At 46.0% G+C, this 16,947-nt stretch overlaps 1 protein-coding gene across 2 annotated transcripts; it reads right to left on the reverse strand.

The window, feature by feature from the left end:
- Nucleotides 1-5,935: 5,935 nt before the first annotated feature.
- On the reverse strand, nucleotides 5,936-14,562 carry TBXT (T-box transcription factor T). Of its 2 annotated transcripts, none has more exons than XM_040554034.1 (8): nucleotides 14,309-14,562; nucleotides 13,954-14,218; nucleotides 13,538-13,672; nucleotides 12,768-12,829; nucleotides 12,611-12,672; nucleotides 11,477-11,653; nucleotides 9,774-9,903; nucleotides 5,936-8,004 (listed from the first exon to the last, which is right to left on the reverse strand). In XM_040554034.1, the coding sequence occupies exons 1-8, from the start codon at nucleotides 14,512-14,514 to the stop codon at nucleotides 7,737-7,739; spliced, it is 1,305 nt and encodes a 434-aa protein (XP_040409968.1). In that variant the 5' UTR covers nucleotides 14,515-14,562; the 3' UTR covers nucleotides 5,936-7,736. The 2 variants fall into 2 exon arrangements, with proteins under 2 accessions (XP_040409968.1, XP_040409967.1); XM_040554033.1 differs by having other exon boundaries at nucleotides 9,774-9,906.
- Between the last annotated feature and the right edge of the window lie 2,385 nt (nucleotides 14,563-16,947).

The following is a 16,947-nucleotide window of genomic DNA, read 5'->3' on the forward strand; positions in this document are numbered from 1 at the left end:
CTGGAGCTAGAGGAAAGGGGAACCAGACAACCTTCATCTTGCTCTAGTGTCTGCAGAAAAGCCCACAGACCCTAATCACCAAGAGAAAATAGGGAGAAGCAGGGTTGCTGTGCCGTTAGGGCAGGATGGAAATTAGGGGTATAACAGGGCTTCTTCTCACAAGCATTCATTAGTCTGCTTCTGTTCTCAGGAAGAAGGAGGAGGTACGATGTTGGGGCTGACAGAGAAGCTAATGGGAAGTAAGGCTGGGGAATGGTCACCTCTGAAATGCCAACGAAACTCAAGCAGGTTAGCTTACTTGAGCTTGGGGAATAAACACGTCATTTCTCTTCCAGCATTTTTATACTCAAAATCATGTTCCAGAAGCAAACATTTGTTCTTCAGAGCTGTCCTGGTGTTGCACATTTAGCAAAGAGCAGACACAGGAGGCATACTTTCAGAGGAGGTAGCAAGAAGCCACTTGACCTTACAGAATGAACAACATTGCCACAAAGTTTGGCAGAAATAAGAATTAAGGATGGGGAACAAAAGGGAAAATGGTGCGGCCTCAGCTGAAGCACAAAGGCATCTCTGCTCCCCTCCATCCCTCTGAACCCCCTGCACTACTGGCAAGGCCAGGGGTAATCCACAGTGCTTGGGGGGCTTATAGAAGTGCATCTCTCCCCCCAGTGCCATTCATCCTGATAGCTCTGCATTTGCAGGTGGCCCTGCTGGGGTGGCCGCTGTCCCCATGGGCACAGGGATGAGACCCTTCTCCTAAGTCACAGCGAGCATGCCAAATGTCCTCTGTGCCAATCGACAGCTTCCTTCAATGAACGATTTTTATGAGAAAAAGTAACTCATCTCTCCAGATGCCATTGAGAGCATTTGTTACAGTGTCCCATGAGAAATTACGAGATAGATGGAAAAAATGTTTAGCAAGTGAGTTACGGACCAGGTAAGGGCATAGCTACAGGGGAAGGACCAGGTTAGAGAAAGGCTGCTAGCACAGGACTTGGGCCTGTCTCAATTTAGCACTTTCATTAATGACTTGGTCCAAAAATTGAGAGATCATTGATAAAATCTGATGGAGGGATGGGTTTGAGAGATGTCTTGGTGCAATGGAAGTAGCATAAATCTAATCAGGGCAAGAGCAAAGTCACAGTCAAAAGACTCCTAACAAAGCTTGATGCTCCAAGATGGGAGTTCATCAGCTAGAAATAGCTAAAGAGACTTGGATGACCACCACCATCCAGTCACTGATGTAACTCTAGGCGATGAAAATGTGGTTTTCAAAGGCATGGAAGTGGCTAATTTCAGTGCAGTGTGGGAAGTGTCATGCCATTGCATGGGCTCTTCTGCAATCCCACACATCATAGCTCGCAGGCTCATGCCCCCCTCCATCGAGTCCAGCCGGCAGCAGCAGGATGCGAGCAACTCTCCACACCCCACCAAAGGAGGGGCAGAGGCATCACTGCCTACAGCACACGTCAGCTTGAATGTTGCCTGAGGGGTGAACTAATTAACCTGGGGACAGGCTTTGGCTCAAGAACAGATGGTCATGAGACAAATTTCAGCTGACAGTTAAAAGATGGCTCCTAAGCCTGGGGAAGTGAGGGGATTAAAACAGTCTCCCAGCAAAAGAAGCAGGTACCACTTACCACAGGCACACATGAAACGCTCCCTAGAATCTCACCGAGTGGCTTTGAGACAAATCCTGGTGCCCTCAGCCAAGGCCTCAGTGAGGGGATGGTCCATAATTAAGGAGCCAGATCCAGGAGACCCCTTCCAGCTCTGTGCAGTGAGAGTCTGGTAACTGCGTCTTGTGGATGAATTATTGGAGCTGCTGGATGGATGAAGGCAGTTAATTAGCTCACTAGCAACAAGGAACAGTAACCTCCTCCAGCAGTGCAGCAAGACTGGGAGAGGAGAGGGCAAGGCAAGAAAAAAGCTACAACTTGCTCAGCAGTTGCAAGCAGCCATTCGTCAGGAGGACATGAGCTCCCCAAGGCACGTACCTGCTGCTCACCTTTAAAAATGACTGCAAGCATAGTGCAACAGCAGGAGCAGCCGGCTCTGGCATTCCCAGCCACTACACAGGGATTTCTTCAGTGTTTGTGAGTGCAAAAGCACTGGTGGCTCTAGGAGGAGACCCCTGAGAAGAGGAAGAGCCTGCAGCTTGTGTGTGTGAATGTGCTGCTCCTCCAGAGAGTCACAAAACCTCATGCTTTTAAGCCCACGATGTCCATATCCTTGGTATCACATCCATGTGTACAGTGGAAAAACTTGGATTTGGGTTTATTCTTATTTTCTCAAGGAACGTTTGAGATTGCCACACGTAAAGACATCTGTAAGGTGCTCCTAGGCACTAAGAGAACTACCAGACCTGCACCATGCACCACACGGACTGGCTCGCTCACTTTCTTTATCTCAGCTTCCAAAGGCACAGAAATCTGGGAGCAGCTGAAGCCAGACTCTTAAGAGGAAATTATTTTCCCCACAGAGCTATGCCACTGGAATGGGTCTGCATATGATTTAAATAACATATGTGCTGCTGCTTACTGTCTTCCTTATGACTGCCTAAGAATACATTATGTATTTAATTTATTTTTTTTTTCTTTTTACTGCTTGGACTACTGACACCAGTGGTGCAGGAGCAAAATGTGTGTTATCATACTTATCTCACAAATGTAATTGACTTCTATGGGGAAGATGCAGGCGGGAGAGAAGCATGGGAATACCCAGCCTCATGCTTTACTCCTGCATGGAAATAAACACTTGCATCGCTCTTGCAGACACAGCAAGGCATTTCTGTGCAATAGGACTGTAAGGTCTACAGAGATTTTTGCAGCTGGAAATTATTTGTTACCCAAAGGGAGGAAAAAAAAAAAGAACATGCCAAAATGGCTTTTCCTAAAACTCCTGATCACTTGCTGATGGATAACTCCCTGAGCATTCGGCTCTCTCCTAGCCTGCCATAAGTCCTGGCCCCAGAGTTTGCCTGCTGTGTGGCACAGTGACAGGGGTGGCGAAGAATTGGCAGGGAAACCCCAGAGCCCCACTCACCCTCGGGCAGGCCGAGGCTGGGCTTGTCATCCCCGCCTTCCCCAGTCTGGAAATGCGGGGGGCGTTTGTGCCCCTGCCTCGCGACCACCAGAGGCCGCCGAGGCACCCAGCGGCTGGGGGCACGGTGCGGCACTGGTGTCATGGGCCCACGGGTGAGAAAACCCTCTCCAGATGAGTCACAAGAAATCCACGCAGTGTGTTCATGACAACTTGAGTGTTGGTAGTCTGCTGGGTCTGGTTCCCCTAGCAAATGCAAATCCGGCTGTAGATGTAAGGTAAACTTGGGTTGCCTTTGATGGATGCTGGCCATGGGAAGCCTGTAACTGAAAAAGTACAGTCCAGGAACGAGACGGTGGCAGAGCAGGTGTGAAAAGAGGTGTTCAAATGCTCAGGCTGCTTTAAAGATCCATGCAACTTATGTTCATTGGCTTGAAAGGTTTTGGTTTCTTTAATTCAAAAGTAAGGGAAGGAAACAAAAACCCACACCAAAAAAAAAAAAAAAAAAAAAAAAGGCAGATTAGGCAAGGTCTGTCTGATAAACTACTGGGCTGCCTGGAGATGTACAGTGCAGTGCTCATGAAAGACTTGTGTGCCTGCGTGGCTGTTCTTCATGCTCACAAATCTTGTAAGGGTAATTAATTGATTTTAAGGGTAATCTGCTCTTAGTGGTAAAAGCACTTGCATGAGGCCTGCTGGACCTGGCTGAAGTACTGAAACAGGCATTAGGGTTTGAAGAGCAGAGGAGTCACCCAGTGACGTTACTGAGATGATGAGCCAACGCGCGCTGCTTTTATGTGGCGCAGAATTCCCCCCTCTGCATCACTGGGGAAAAAATCTGCCTTTACTTTTGAATTGCTTATTGAAATAAAAAACATCAGCAGTAAACCCAACAACCTGCGAAAAGACTTTCCTAGGGACGTCCAGAAATGCCCACAGCCCCCAGTTTCATGCTGGGCCACTGGTGCTGTGCTGCCACATCTCCAGGCTGCGTGGTGCATGGCCCTTATTGCCCTGACGCAGGCCCGGCCCTGGACAAGCGACCCCACAGCCCCTGGCCCATGGGGGCCTTCAGCTGGAGAACCCTCACCTGCAGCAAGCACAGGGCCACGCGATGTGTCTGAGCCATCAGTGAAATGTGGGGTGATGGCTCACCGCAGGGGTTGCCACCAAACAAAAATACTTGCTGCAGTAAGACCGTGGACAAAGGCAGGGCAGTGCTTCTGGACCTTACCTACAACTTCAGTCCTCATCAGAGAATTACCTGAGGTGTTGCACACAGGAGATTGTTAAAAATGCACAGACGTATCCAAGTGTGCCTAGCTGCCTGGGGCTGCCTGCCCTTCCTGAAGGGGAAAAGCAGCTAGCAGCAGTGTATCGCTAGCACCTCAAACATTTTAGTCTTTCATCCCAGCCACGTTAACTGATTCTGCCATGTAAATGAATATCTGTGCATCTGGGGTCATGTACTCTGAAAGAAGCATTTCCGAAGTCTGTGGGTTTATTTCCAGACTCATGCAGACAAATTAATGCAGGAGTCATAGCACGTAGGTGTTTTCTCAACCTCATTAGTAAGGCGCTGCTTCTTCTGAAGAAAATCCAACGTTACTGCAAATAAAACTATGAGGCCTGAGCAGTGTTTTTGTTGGGTACTGCATTGCTCAGGCTCTGCTTCTCTTCATCTAATATCCCACTGCAAGGATGAGGCAATTATATCCTTCCAATTAACTCCTTCCAATTATATGTAAACATCAACTAAAACTGATCAGAAAATTAAGTTACAATGCAGGTGATAAGGGGAAAAAAATCATGAGCTAGAAATGCTGAAATTTTGATTTTGAAATTCTAAATACAGTTTTGTGAAATGGAGCCTTTTCTGGTAGAAACTTATTCCAGCAAAAAAATGACACATGGATTGAATACTAACACACTGGTTCCTATTGCTCCCCAAAGTATATAGCAACTCCTCGACGAGTAATGGAGTCACCTCAACTGCCCACCACACAGACAGGTTCTCTTGTACGTGAGTATTGGATTCTTTCAGGGGCCAGAGTGGATGAGAAATAGTTTAGCTCCCAAGTTAATTAATATCTTATGTTCTTCCAGTCATCAGGAAGCTTCTGCTGGCCTTAAGTGCCCATCAGCACTGTCACAGAAGTCTCCAAGGCCATGCACCAAGTTAAGGCAAGAAGTGGGTAAATTGCTCCTCCATGTCACACCAGGCAGTGCCTATCTGCAAGCAGGTGAGTTGGCAAGCTCCAGCTAAATCAACAGATGGAAAAACTATTTCGGTCTGCATGGATGGCAGTCGTTTCTTCAGTGGAAGCTCTGCAAGAGTCTGTGAAACCATTGACCCCCGCGCTGGGACATCCTGCAGCCCTGCCCTAGCGCTTACTCCACACCTCTCAGGTCTCTTCCCTTCCACTGTGTGTCCCTCTTCATGTGAAGAGCCTGCTTTGAGGGCACGGGTATCCTTGGGGTGAAGGTTAAAGCTGGCTCCCTCTGCAACATGGGCTAGGCATGCATCCCGACCACATGGCGCTGCCAAGCCAACACCAGCTGCCCACCCCAGTCAGTCAGGGAAGGAGAAATAAAGAGGGAGAAGCAGATGACGAGGATGTAGCATCTCACAGTCTTTCTATTAAAATGCTCACTTCCACATTTAAGATCTTCACGACTACATAACCATCAATTTGGGTGCAAAGAACTCTCTGACCCTTCGCCCACGACCGGAAGATAAGCTGTGCAGCTCGAACCGTTTGTGAAACCACGCTGTGGAAGTTCAACATACTGTAGGTTCAGTGTGCCTGGTGTGCATTTTTTCAGCTTTCCCCTCCGTCCCCCAAAAACTGAAAATTAAACACTGAGTTTATTTAAGAATCTTTATTCATTTTGTTTCCAATTTAAATTATGCTTCCAAAGAACAAGTAAAAAATTACAGTGAAATACGTTGCTAACTTCTACAAAATATTCTAAATAATAATGCACTTACATCATTTACACAATTTGCTTTCACAATAAAATAGGAGAGCTTAGATCGATATTTACAGTATTGACAGAGAACACAGTCGTGCAGCCGTCTGCTTCTGGTTCGGTCTCTTGCCGGAGCACCTCCAAGAGACCGCATCCTGCAGTTGCACACAAATCTTTCTGCAGGGAAAAAATCCTGCCAAAATCTTTTTGGGTGCAGGGACCTGCCCGTAGGGTTCCAAAGAGACCGACATGGTGGCTAATACTGCTTCTTCAGCTTAAAGCTGCCACTGTAGCTCTTGTGTACACATTGGTAAGTTTATTTAAAGAATTCCCTGATTCAGATTTTTGCTTCAGTATATTAGGCACTTCATTTTAAAAGTTATCTACTATGGCTTTTGCAAAACAATTCACTTTCCTTGGGATATGCACTTGCCAGTCAGTGGGAGAAACAGACATCTCCAAGGGCACCCTTTGAAACAATGTTTTGAGTTTGTCTGTGAAAGAAATTTAAATCTTAATACTTAATATCAGTTCTGAAGGTAGGGTTTTATCAAGACCTGGCCTTTCCATCAAGTCAAGCAATGTATTTTAAAGCTTAGTATATCCATACTTTTCCCCCAGTTACTGCTAACTGGAGTTTTCCTCTCTTAACAATAATTTAACTACTTACACCCACATAGTTCAGTGTGCCATTGGGTGACATATCCCACATATGATTGTCTTTAAAAGTACACCGTGGATTGATGGATTATTTACATATCTTAACATGTAGACAACAAAGTTGCAACTTACCAAATAATAAATAGATCAGCAGAGTACAACACTGAAATAAAATAAATTAGAATGATTCTCCAGGTATTGAATTCCCTCCTTTAAGGCCTGAGCCAGAGACCATCAAAATCAGTGATGTTTTTTTTCAGCAACTTGAAAAGGTTTTAGACAGGGCTCCTTATTAGACACTGGCTATTTGAAATGAAGATGTTTAGCAAAGCTGACAGGTGTCTGAATATGATCAAACAGCAAAATGTACCTCAGAAAGGAGTCTTTTGGGTAAAACAGTTTAGACTAAACAATAATACTGCAGTTAATTAGGAAGAAAACAGTTCTTGCAGATTGTCTCAACATTAATTCAGCAGCAAGGAAATAAGCATACAGTTAAGAACACAACGTATTTGTGAGACAAATACGCGTTAGTGCACGTGATTTTCCAAAAACTTCTGTCCTCAGCTACATTTGTGCAGATTTCAGAATGCTTCTAACTAGACACTTAATAAGTCTTCTCATGGCTATACCTAAGTTTGCCATTAAAAAACAAAACAAAACAAAGACAACAAAAAAAATGAAAAACAGTAACAAGTAACTTACTCAAAAAAGTTGTCCAGGTACCAAACTTCAGGTCCAAACACATTGGAACACTGAGAAACTTGGAATCTAAGTCAAAATCTTAAAAATTAGACCTATCAAACTAAAAAAAAAAAAAAAAAATTTAAAAAAGCAGTGAATCTGCTCTCAGAATTGCACGCTCACCAGGTTTGTAAACTCTACATGAAGTTAATGACGCACTGCTCAGTACCAGAGGCATGACTTAGATGCTTTGTGCAAAGCAGTGCAGACGCTTTATCTGTAATTTACCTCACGTCTTCTTTTTCTCTTCCTTGAGGGTTAAGCATTTAAAGTAATTCAGTAGCTAAACAGTCTGTTTTGAAGGAAAAGGCCTGGGTTTACATGGAAGGTGGGGTGACAGGCGTCCATGTGGATGCCAGCCGAGCGTGCGCGGAGGCGTCGTACTGGCTGTCAGGGAGGTCTGTGGGGGCCCCGCCGTCGTACAGCGGGGATGCGGAGGTGGTGGCAGCGACCGGGTGCGGAAGGGCGGAGTAGTGCGCTGGGGAGCCACGTAAGAACTGCGAGCTCAGGCTGTTGGACATCCCACTCGACTGGGACACTGGCGTGATGGTGCTGTTGCTCACAGACCACAAGTTAGGGTACTGACTGGAAGACAAACACAAGAGGTTATCAGTGACTGCAGGCTCTGCTGGCAGGTGCTCAGCTCACCACACAGCTCCCACAGGTTTGTTTGCTGTACACAAGTACACAGGTAAATTTTAGGCCAAACTAAGGAATTAACAGACCAGCCTAAAAAAATGCACAGGTCTGAGAGCTGACTCCAGAACCATGCCATACCCTGGCCTCAGGGGAAAGCGATGTGACCTTGGGGTCACTGGACACAGCTGGTGTGGCACCCAGACAGGCTTGAATCTACTGCCATGAGTCTGTCAAAGCCCTGATCCCCCTTTGGTCCCTCTGTAGTCAGAGAGGGACAGACAGGAGACAGCAATTTGGCCTTCCTAGGACCTTGTTTGTCATCTCATGTTAGAAAAGGAAGAGCTATATCAATGGATGCAGATTGCAGGGATAACACAAAAAGGGTTGCTTCAAAGGGGAAAAAAAACCTTGACCCTTGTCAGGGCTCTGCAGCCTCCACTCTCTCTCACCCTCTGGGTGTATATACATACACATGCACACTCACACTTTCTACTTGTACATTCCAAGCAGTTTACAAAAAAAAAATATATATATTATTCTTGCTTTACAGGTAGAAGCTTAGACAAAAGGGATGGCAGAAATGCCATCAAGGTCCCAAGGTCCCACAGTTTCAGCTCTACAGGTTTTATCTACTGGGCAAGTCCTAATGCAGCAACCGAAACTCAGTGAACTTTGCAACTTTCCAAGTACGTACCCTTGGGGGCAGCCTTGGAAAGAAATGCTAGGAGTACCTGTTAACTTGTTAACAGCCATTCAGGACTAAAACTTCTGTTCAGTAATACAGCTATCTTACACAGGGTAGTGGTACATATTCTGGCTAACTTTTAAGTGTCAATGTGCATGGCTCAAAGAAGAATATTTTCCACAAACCAAGTAGTAGGTATGAGTTGCCAAAAAAGATGCCCAAACCTCAGTCCTCTGTGGTTAATAGCAAAGATTTTACCACCTTAACTGTATTCCTTTGAATTTTTAAGTTTAGCTCCAAGGGACTGACTGTAAGCTGAATCATAGACTCATATACTCATAGAATGCTTTGGGTTGGAAGGGACCCTAAAGATCATCTAGTTCCAACCCCCCACCATGCAGTTGTTTAGGTTGGAAAAGACTTTCAAGATCAAGTCAACCAGAATCTCTGCTAAAGGACTGAAACTTTAATCAAGATAGTAAGTACAAAGAGAAGAACAGAAACATTTACGCAATCACAAAACTGAGGTTTTCACCAATTACACAATTTGATGTTACGCTGGCTTATCAAACAACACTTAAGTAGATATTTACTACCCCAGCCACTTGTTCCTTCTCCACACTGCAGTTCACTGACACTTTGTTTGTAGCAGAACAAGGGTGTGTGAAGGTGGAGGGGAAAACAGTGACTGGCTAAAACAAGACAGATAAAAAAAATTTAAATAGCATTTTGCTTAAAAGCAAAATGAGATGAAATTTAACAGACCATCCTCAAATTCTGTGGATGCTTGTCTAAATGATTTTTGATCCTTAATTTATAAAATATTGTTGTCACAAGTAGCTACATTTCCAAAGCATCAAAACTAACTTATCTGTTTCATCAATCTGTTTTCCTTGTAATTAGACCTTCTCAGTGCCTCCCCTGCGCATACAATGATTTGCTTGTGGCCATACAGATTTTTTTAATTTAATGGTGACTCTCTACCTCCTCTTTCAACCTTTTCTTACTAGCGTTTCTGAAGGATGCCTACCTGGAGCCAGTAGCTGTGCCAGTGCTGTGACTCATGGGCAGCATAGTTGTATGTGTGGGAACTCCAAGAGTAGACCAGTTGTCGTGGGACTGGAGCATGGAAAGGCAGGCAGAGGAATTATCGGCATAGGCTGCTGAGAAAACAAGCAATCACTTACACTAGAATCAGACCAAATAATCTTGTGTTCAAATGCAATGGATTGCTTTAAACCACCCCCCCACACTACTGCCTTGAACTGCACCCCCCCCACCCCGCAACACACACACACACAGAAAAACAGTCATCTACCAGTTGTGCCAAGCTTACAAGTTCACTGCATTGCCCTTACTGAAGTGATGCTTTCCTCAACTTACAACTCCAAAGTCTTACTTAGAAAAAGCTATCTATCTTCAAACCACCTGCTAATTCAGGCCATCCTTCCTTATTCAGTCAATGGAAAGAGGTGGGCTCCTTACTTATGCTACCCCAATCTCTCTTCCAAAGCACCTTCTTTATCTCCGTCACCTACATGGGCAGTAACAGTCTGGCAGCCCTGGATAATAAACAGTCTGAACCACATATCCCAGTGTTGAGTTAAGGATGGCTCTCAAGTCTGCCTTAGGTGTCATCAAGAGCTACTGGACTGTGGTTTAAACTACTCAGCCTGTGACCAAAACTGGCTCTCCAACACGGCAGAGGCATTAGGAGGAAATAAAGGGAATCCTATACAGCCATCGATAGCCAGAAGGAAGTTGCTTTGGTAGCTGGCTAAGTGAAGGAGAAAAGGTTTCTTGTTAAAACTGGGGAAAGAGGAGGAACACTGGAAGTATTTTGTTTTTATTTTGTTTCAGGTCATGGATCTTGCATAGAATTTCAGGATGCAAGAAGCATCCATGGAAAGCTAGCTTTCTTCTTTAAAATAAACTACAAAGCTAGATATAAGATGGATTAGGCTGCACCTGGAAGCCTATATATTCATGCACAATTCAAGCTATAAAATATTTTTCTAAGTGGAAACCTTCAATATCCATTAAGGACAAAAATTGTTAGCAGGCTTTTGTCACAAGAGTGAAAAAAATCATTATTAAAAATGACCTGTTTTTCTCTTCCTTATGTATGTATGGCTTAAGGCACTGAGCATTAAGCTATTTGGCTGTTACTGGGCACCACTGATAAGTAGCTCTGCAATTTACTGAACTCCACATTATTAACTTGTATCCAGTTGTGAAACATTTTTTGAGGACAATCTTAATGCATTGATGTAAACTACAGCAATACATCCATAAGACAGAATCAGGCCCTCAATAATTTGCTTAAATGTGTTAACAGCAAGTAATCCCACTGCCAGAACTGGACCTGTATGATTTCATTTCATTGTCTTTCCTAAAACTAGCAAGTAAAACCCTCACTTTCAAACTTAACTTTAAAAAAAAAAGTCAAAGTTTAACCTCAACAGTCATAGCAATTCAAAAAGACACAGCAAAACTAGCACAACGCAATCTAATCAACTAGCAGCCACCAACCTCATTTCTTTCCACTGTAAAGATTGTGGGGACACATACCCATTGTTACTATTTGTTTGCAATGCTAGCCCCAAACCCTCTGTGTCAACTGAACTAGACAGTGACCTCCGTTTCCGTGGTGTCACTCTAGATGCACACTGTTCAACGCTCGCATCCCGTGCCTAATTTCCCATCTTCACATAGCTGCAAAGTACAACTTACTTGGCGAGTTGTTTCTATGGGTGTAGGGATTGGGGTAAGGGGCAGAGCGGTGGTTCCTCAGCGATGAGTACCTTTCACAGCTGTGAGCAGGGGAGAGCGACAGGGGTGCTCCAAACTGAGGGTGAGGATTGGCAGGAGGGCACAGAGTCCCAGTCCCAGGAATAAGCCAACTACCTACTGTGAGAAAGCAAGAGTTTTGTATGATGAGTATATAATGCAGCCAGGCACTGAAAGAAAGGCATAGCAATGAGATAAATAATGATCAGGGAGGAAATGCACACTCGCGAAAGGAAAACAGGTTTCTATAAGCCTGAAAAGTCTGGATTTTACAATGCTCTTAAATGGTCTTATGAAGGAACATTCAGAGAGCAACTTAGAAAAAGCCCCGTGTCAAGCTAACATTTTTTAAAACCACCATTTAATTACAATCACAGTAAGGAAACACTGAAACGGTTAAACCATCCCTTACCTGGGTAGGGTGTGATCATTTGTGTGCTCAGTAACAGTGTAATTGTCAGTTTTAAATTGCCCTTTTGGGGGTCTCAGCTTATAGCTAAGCTCTGACATTTCTCAGGCTGCTAAGAACTCTTAAAACCAAGTGCTTTCACTGAAAGGAAGCAATTCCTACTACAGCTCAACTCCCCCTTTTATATGCTGCAAACAGTTTTTGGCAACAACCTTTTAAAACACAAATCGTTAAAACACTATTAAGTACTTTTTATTCATCTGACATAACTTTTTAAGCAAATGTTCCTAGTTGTCTTAAATAAGAACTATTTTGATAGTTTTCTGCTGTATTTTAACAGAACTTTAGTCTCCATATCCATATGACCATTGCTGTCTTCAGCTGTCTTTTTGGAAACAATAGTCACTGCAAAATTCTGTGAAGGAATTTTGATAGTAATACTGCTGTCTGAACCACACACACACACACACACATATATATATATATATCTCATCGTGTTTAAACGATCACAAACCTGCATGAACGCCAACCCTAAGGATCAGTAATACTATTTTCCGTAAGAACTAACAAGCCAACCAGCAAACGCTGCTCTCAAAGTTTTGATTAATTAACAGATGAGATGGAAAATTCAAAGTTACACGCGTGATGCCGAATGAAAGGAAACATACACTGCGAATACCCAGACTGCTGGTTGTCTCCCACTTCCTCCATCATATCTTTGTGATCACTTCTGTAAAAGAAATCATGCCAAATTAGTTAAGAGCATGTTTTCATAAATCTGAAAAAAATTTCCACAAACTTTAGAATTGAGTTAAGAGCTCTCACCTTTCCTTTGCATCAAGAAATGCCTTTGCAAATGGATTGTATTTAATTTTTAAAGCTGTGATCTAAAAGCAACAACAAACATTTTTATTTGCAAGTATTACTATTCATCATCATAAAGAAATTAAAGACTCAAATTAGTACTTTCCGTTCAAGTCAGAAAAATCGCATATTTTTGAAGGAATATGGTTGGGCCTGTGATACCTATATACACCAATTAAAGAGCACCTAATGTCTGAAATATTAACAGCGGGCTAGGAATTAGTCCCTAAATTCTACAGGACTGAATTGCCTGAGTTTATTTATCAAGTAAGGAAACAGTTAAGAAGGCACACTAAAGTTAGAAGCTTTGAGTTTCAGGACAGAGCAAAAGAGGCATCAACAAATCTCTAGACTGGTAACTTACAGGTTCATTAAATACAGATGCACACTTTGGCGGACAGAAAAGTCTGCTCTGAAAATGGCGCTTCCAGTTATTTCATGATTCAGCTGAAAATAACAACTGTGCTTCTTACCATAAAGGCTTGCCCTAAAGAATCTATTAAGAATTTCTCTGGCAGTAAGTTTGCAGCATATATTGAGATGGTGAACAGAACTTTGTGTTGTTATAGATTGATAGCGTTTTCACATTTAACTTCAAATGAAGCACAGAAGGAAGGGAAAGCAAAGAGAAAGAAAAGCTGTGCCAGGAGCCCCGCTATTTTGCTTTGTAACGGTACTTTGCCACTTGAAAGGGTGCAAGCTCCGGGAGGTTTCTTCCCCACCGGGCATACCTCCTCGTTCTGGTACGCCGTCACGGCTATAAACTGGGTCTCCGGGAAGGAATGGCTGGTGATCATCCGCTGCGGGCCACCGACTCTCACTATGTGAATCCGAGGCTCGTACTTGTGGAGAGAGTTCAGCATGATCTGCGAGCAAGCAGACGGAGCAGGTGAGCAAGGGCAGCTCTCCACAGCCGGTGAGAGAGAGACAACAAACCGTACACACATGTGTAGGGCTGTTTATAGGAACCCTACACACATGTATAGGGCTGTCAAGCCCTAAAAGCGGAGCTGTGGGCAGGAAGGGGCGCTGCAGGTGGGCTTTCTGCCTCATCACCACGGCCCCTCAACCCCGGGGGGCTGCGCCAAGCGCCTCCTGCGGCAGCCCCCCGTCCCGGGCCCGGCTCCCCCGCCGAGCCGCCGCTTACCTGCCCGCCGCCGTTGAGCTTGTTGGTGAGCTTGACCTTGCTGAAGGAGACGGGCGCCTTCATCCAGTGCGCGCCGAAGTTGGGCGAGTCGGGGTGGATGTAGACGCAGCTGGGCGCCTGCGGCTCGGGCTTGCCGCCCGGCACCCACTCGCCGTTCACGTACTTCCAGCGGTGCCCGTCGGCCGCCACGAAGTCGAGCAGGAAGGAGTACATGGCGTGGGGGTCCAGCCCCGACACGCTCACCTTCAGCACCGGGAACATCCTCCTGCGGGGCGACACGGGGAGGCGGTGCGAGGGGGACGGGGATGGGACCCCAGGGCGCACCCCGGTCCCCCCCGACCCCCCCGGTCCGTACCTGCCGTTCTTGGTGACGATCATCTCGTTGGTGAGCTCCTTGAAGCGCAGCCACAGCTCGCCCTCCTCCAGGCTGACCCGCAGCTCCCGCTCCGTCGGGTCGCCCTTCTCGCTGCCCGCCCGCAGCTCGCTCTCCACGGCGCTCAGCAGGTGCTCCACGCGGCACGGCGCCGCCTTGCCCGCCCCCTCGGCGACCGGCGAGCTCATGGCGGCCCGGCCCGGCCCGGCCCGGCCCGGCCCGGCCCTGCCTCGCCTCCCCGGGGCACCCGCCCGGCACGGCCCCGAGCGGCGGCAGCGGCGCTGCGGCGTCCCCGCTGCCTGCCCTCAGCGCCGCGGCAGCGGGCAGGGGGCCGCGGTTATACCGGCCATAAACGGCCCCCGCTGACATCACGCGGCCCGCGGGGGGCCCGCGCCCATTGGCGGGCCGCCGCTTTGAAGTGCCCGCCCGGGCGGCGCCATTGGCTCCGCGCGGCCATATCAGACCGCGGCCGGCACCGCCGCCTGCCCGCGCCGCCATCAAAGCCGGCGGGCGCGAGGAAATGGTCCCGGCGGGACGGGCAGAGGGAAGGGAAGGGAAGGGAAGGGAAGGGGGATTCAGAGCCCTCCGCTCTGCCCGCCCCGTCAGGCTGGGGCTGGATGTAGCCGTGCTGCTTGCCCCACGCTCACTTTTATTTTCACATTTTTTCCACTGATTTTGTCCCAAAGTCTTAACACACATCCACGTTTCCCAAAACACACACTCGCTTTTCAAGCAGTCCCGACGCAGCACGTGTTGATTTTGGTTTGTTTTGCCCTCAGCAAGCGGGAGGGCAGCAGAGCGGCACCCTGCGTCTCCCCGAGGTGGCAAAACTCCCGGTGGCTCGGTCAGATGCGTGCCTGAGTACTGCTAAGTACCCTCTCCGGCTCAAGCGCTCAGATCCTGAGCCTTCCTGCATGAAAGTCAATGATCAAACTTCCCCTGGCGACAAACAACTGGGGAAAAACAACCAAATAAACTGAGGCTCGCGTGAAAGCCCTTAAGGGAGAGGCTGGCTAAAAGATGGGTTGCATCAGCAAACCTGCGTGCGGATTACTTTCGACTCAAAATGTTTAGCTAGAATATCCCTTCCAGTACCTAATGATACCAGTTATGGCACTACTCAAACCAAATAATCTTGTGAGAGCTAGCAGGAGCAAGCGGATGACACAAATCAGAGCCGCCCACCCCTCTTCACAGGCCATTTCTCTAAAAACAAAACAAAAAAAAAGGATCAGGTGCGATGGACCACTGGGGCTGCAAAGAGAAGCAGCAGAGCAAGAGATGCTGTTTGCTGCTTTATTCTGGCGTAAAGGATAATCTTTAAACAAACAAACAAAGCAAAGCCCACACTGAAGATGTAGTCTGCCTCAGGAGTACAATGACAGTACTTGCCTCATCATAAGCATCCTACCAGGAGTCCTGCTGAGAGACCCTATCATAAACATGTTTTCTGTGCCTGAACCCACACAGTTCCCAAAGCACACTACAGTGAATGTTTCTTGCTGAGATACGTCAAGGTGAGCTGAAAAGTCAATGTTCAAGTCACAAACGCAGAAGTCTTCAGATTTTTTAATAACCAAAACAACACATTTTAAGGGAAATATTCACCTATGCCCTAAGTACTATTTCTCTTTATCCAAGTACACATTGCTAAGTATCCATACTCCTTTTGCAGTTCTTTTAATACCAAAAACAGACTTCAGGGCAGTAGAGAATCCATAGTTTCTCCTTTCCCTCTCCTTTGAGCACTTCATGGAGATTACTGTAGGGCTTGAGACAAACTGGGTGCTTCACAGCTACAAAATAATAAGGCCTCTAGAAAAAGACAAAGATACAAATCCTGATTTGTAATTGCAGAATTTTAAAAATAAATCAACATCTTTTCCATTTTTTTTTCCTCTGCCCTTTTCGTTTTAACCCTTTTCTTCCTTCCTCCCTCACCGTTCCACAGGCAAGGTAAACACTGTTTATTTTATAAATAAGGCTAACATTTTTCCTATTCAGCTGGCTACTTGTACCTCAATCTTGACTATCTCCTATTTTGGAACTTGCAATTGCCTTGAATGCTGCCTGAGGGCTTACAGCCTCTTCTAAACTCTATGCTGCCAAGATTATTCCTAACTTCTGGCTCTAGGTAACTCCCTCATCCATATGAAATAAAAGCACTTGGACAGCTTTCCAATGAGGAGCGTCTGAAATCAAATTCTCTGCCTGTCTCATCAGGGTTGTGGCTATTAAAAAAACAGCACGGAAGCCACCTGATAGCAAACAGTTTTCTTCTTTGCCCTGCTGGAGTTAATCCCCACCAACTGATACCAACAGTTCTGTGTAACTGTGATCCTTTTTTTCATCTGGCTCATAGGAATGGACTGGAACTTAACTCGGTCAGACACCACTCAAGCCCACCAGTAGCACACCTTTACAACCTCTGAACACTTTCTAGGCCCGTCCACTGCTGCCTCTCACACTGCTCTAAACCCAGCCATTTCCCTTCTTCCCACATAGCACCTCATAGCTCTACTCTCCGCATCTTACCCTTAATCTTACCTGCACCTGCTTCACCAGTGAGGACTCTGCTACACCTGATATAAATATTTTCATGTTAGTATTTTTTAAGAAAG

Source organism: Cygnus olor, chromosome 3 (assembly GCF_009769625.2).
Source record: "Cygnus olor isolate bCygOlo1 chromosome 3, bCygOlo1.pri.v2, whole genome shotgun sequence".
Classification (NCBI taxonomy): Eukaryota; Metazoa; Chordata; class Aves; order Anseriformes; family Anatidae; genus Cygnus; species Cygnus olor.

What these genes read in the sequence shown, in the direction of transcription:
- TBXT (XM_040554033.1), bottom strand. Translation starts at nt 14,514, where the DNA reads ATGAGCTCGCCGGTCGCCGAGGGGGCGGGCAAGGCGGCGCCGTGCCGC. An exon ending in TTTCTTGATGCAAAGGAAAG is followed by an intron (nt 12,673 to 12,767) that starts GTGAGAGCTCTT and finishes TTTCTTTTACAG; the next exon opens with AAGTGATCACAAAGATATGA. An exon ending in CCATAGAAACAACTCGCCAA is followed by an intron (nt 9,907 to 11,476) that starts GTAAGTTGTACT and finishes TTGTTTTCTCAG; the next exon opens with CAGCCTATGCCGATAATTCC.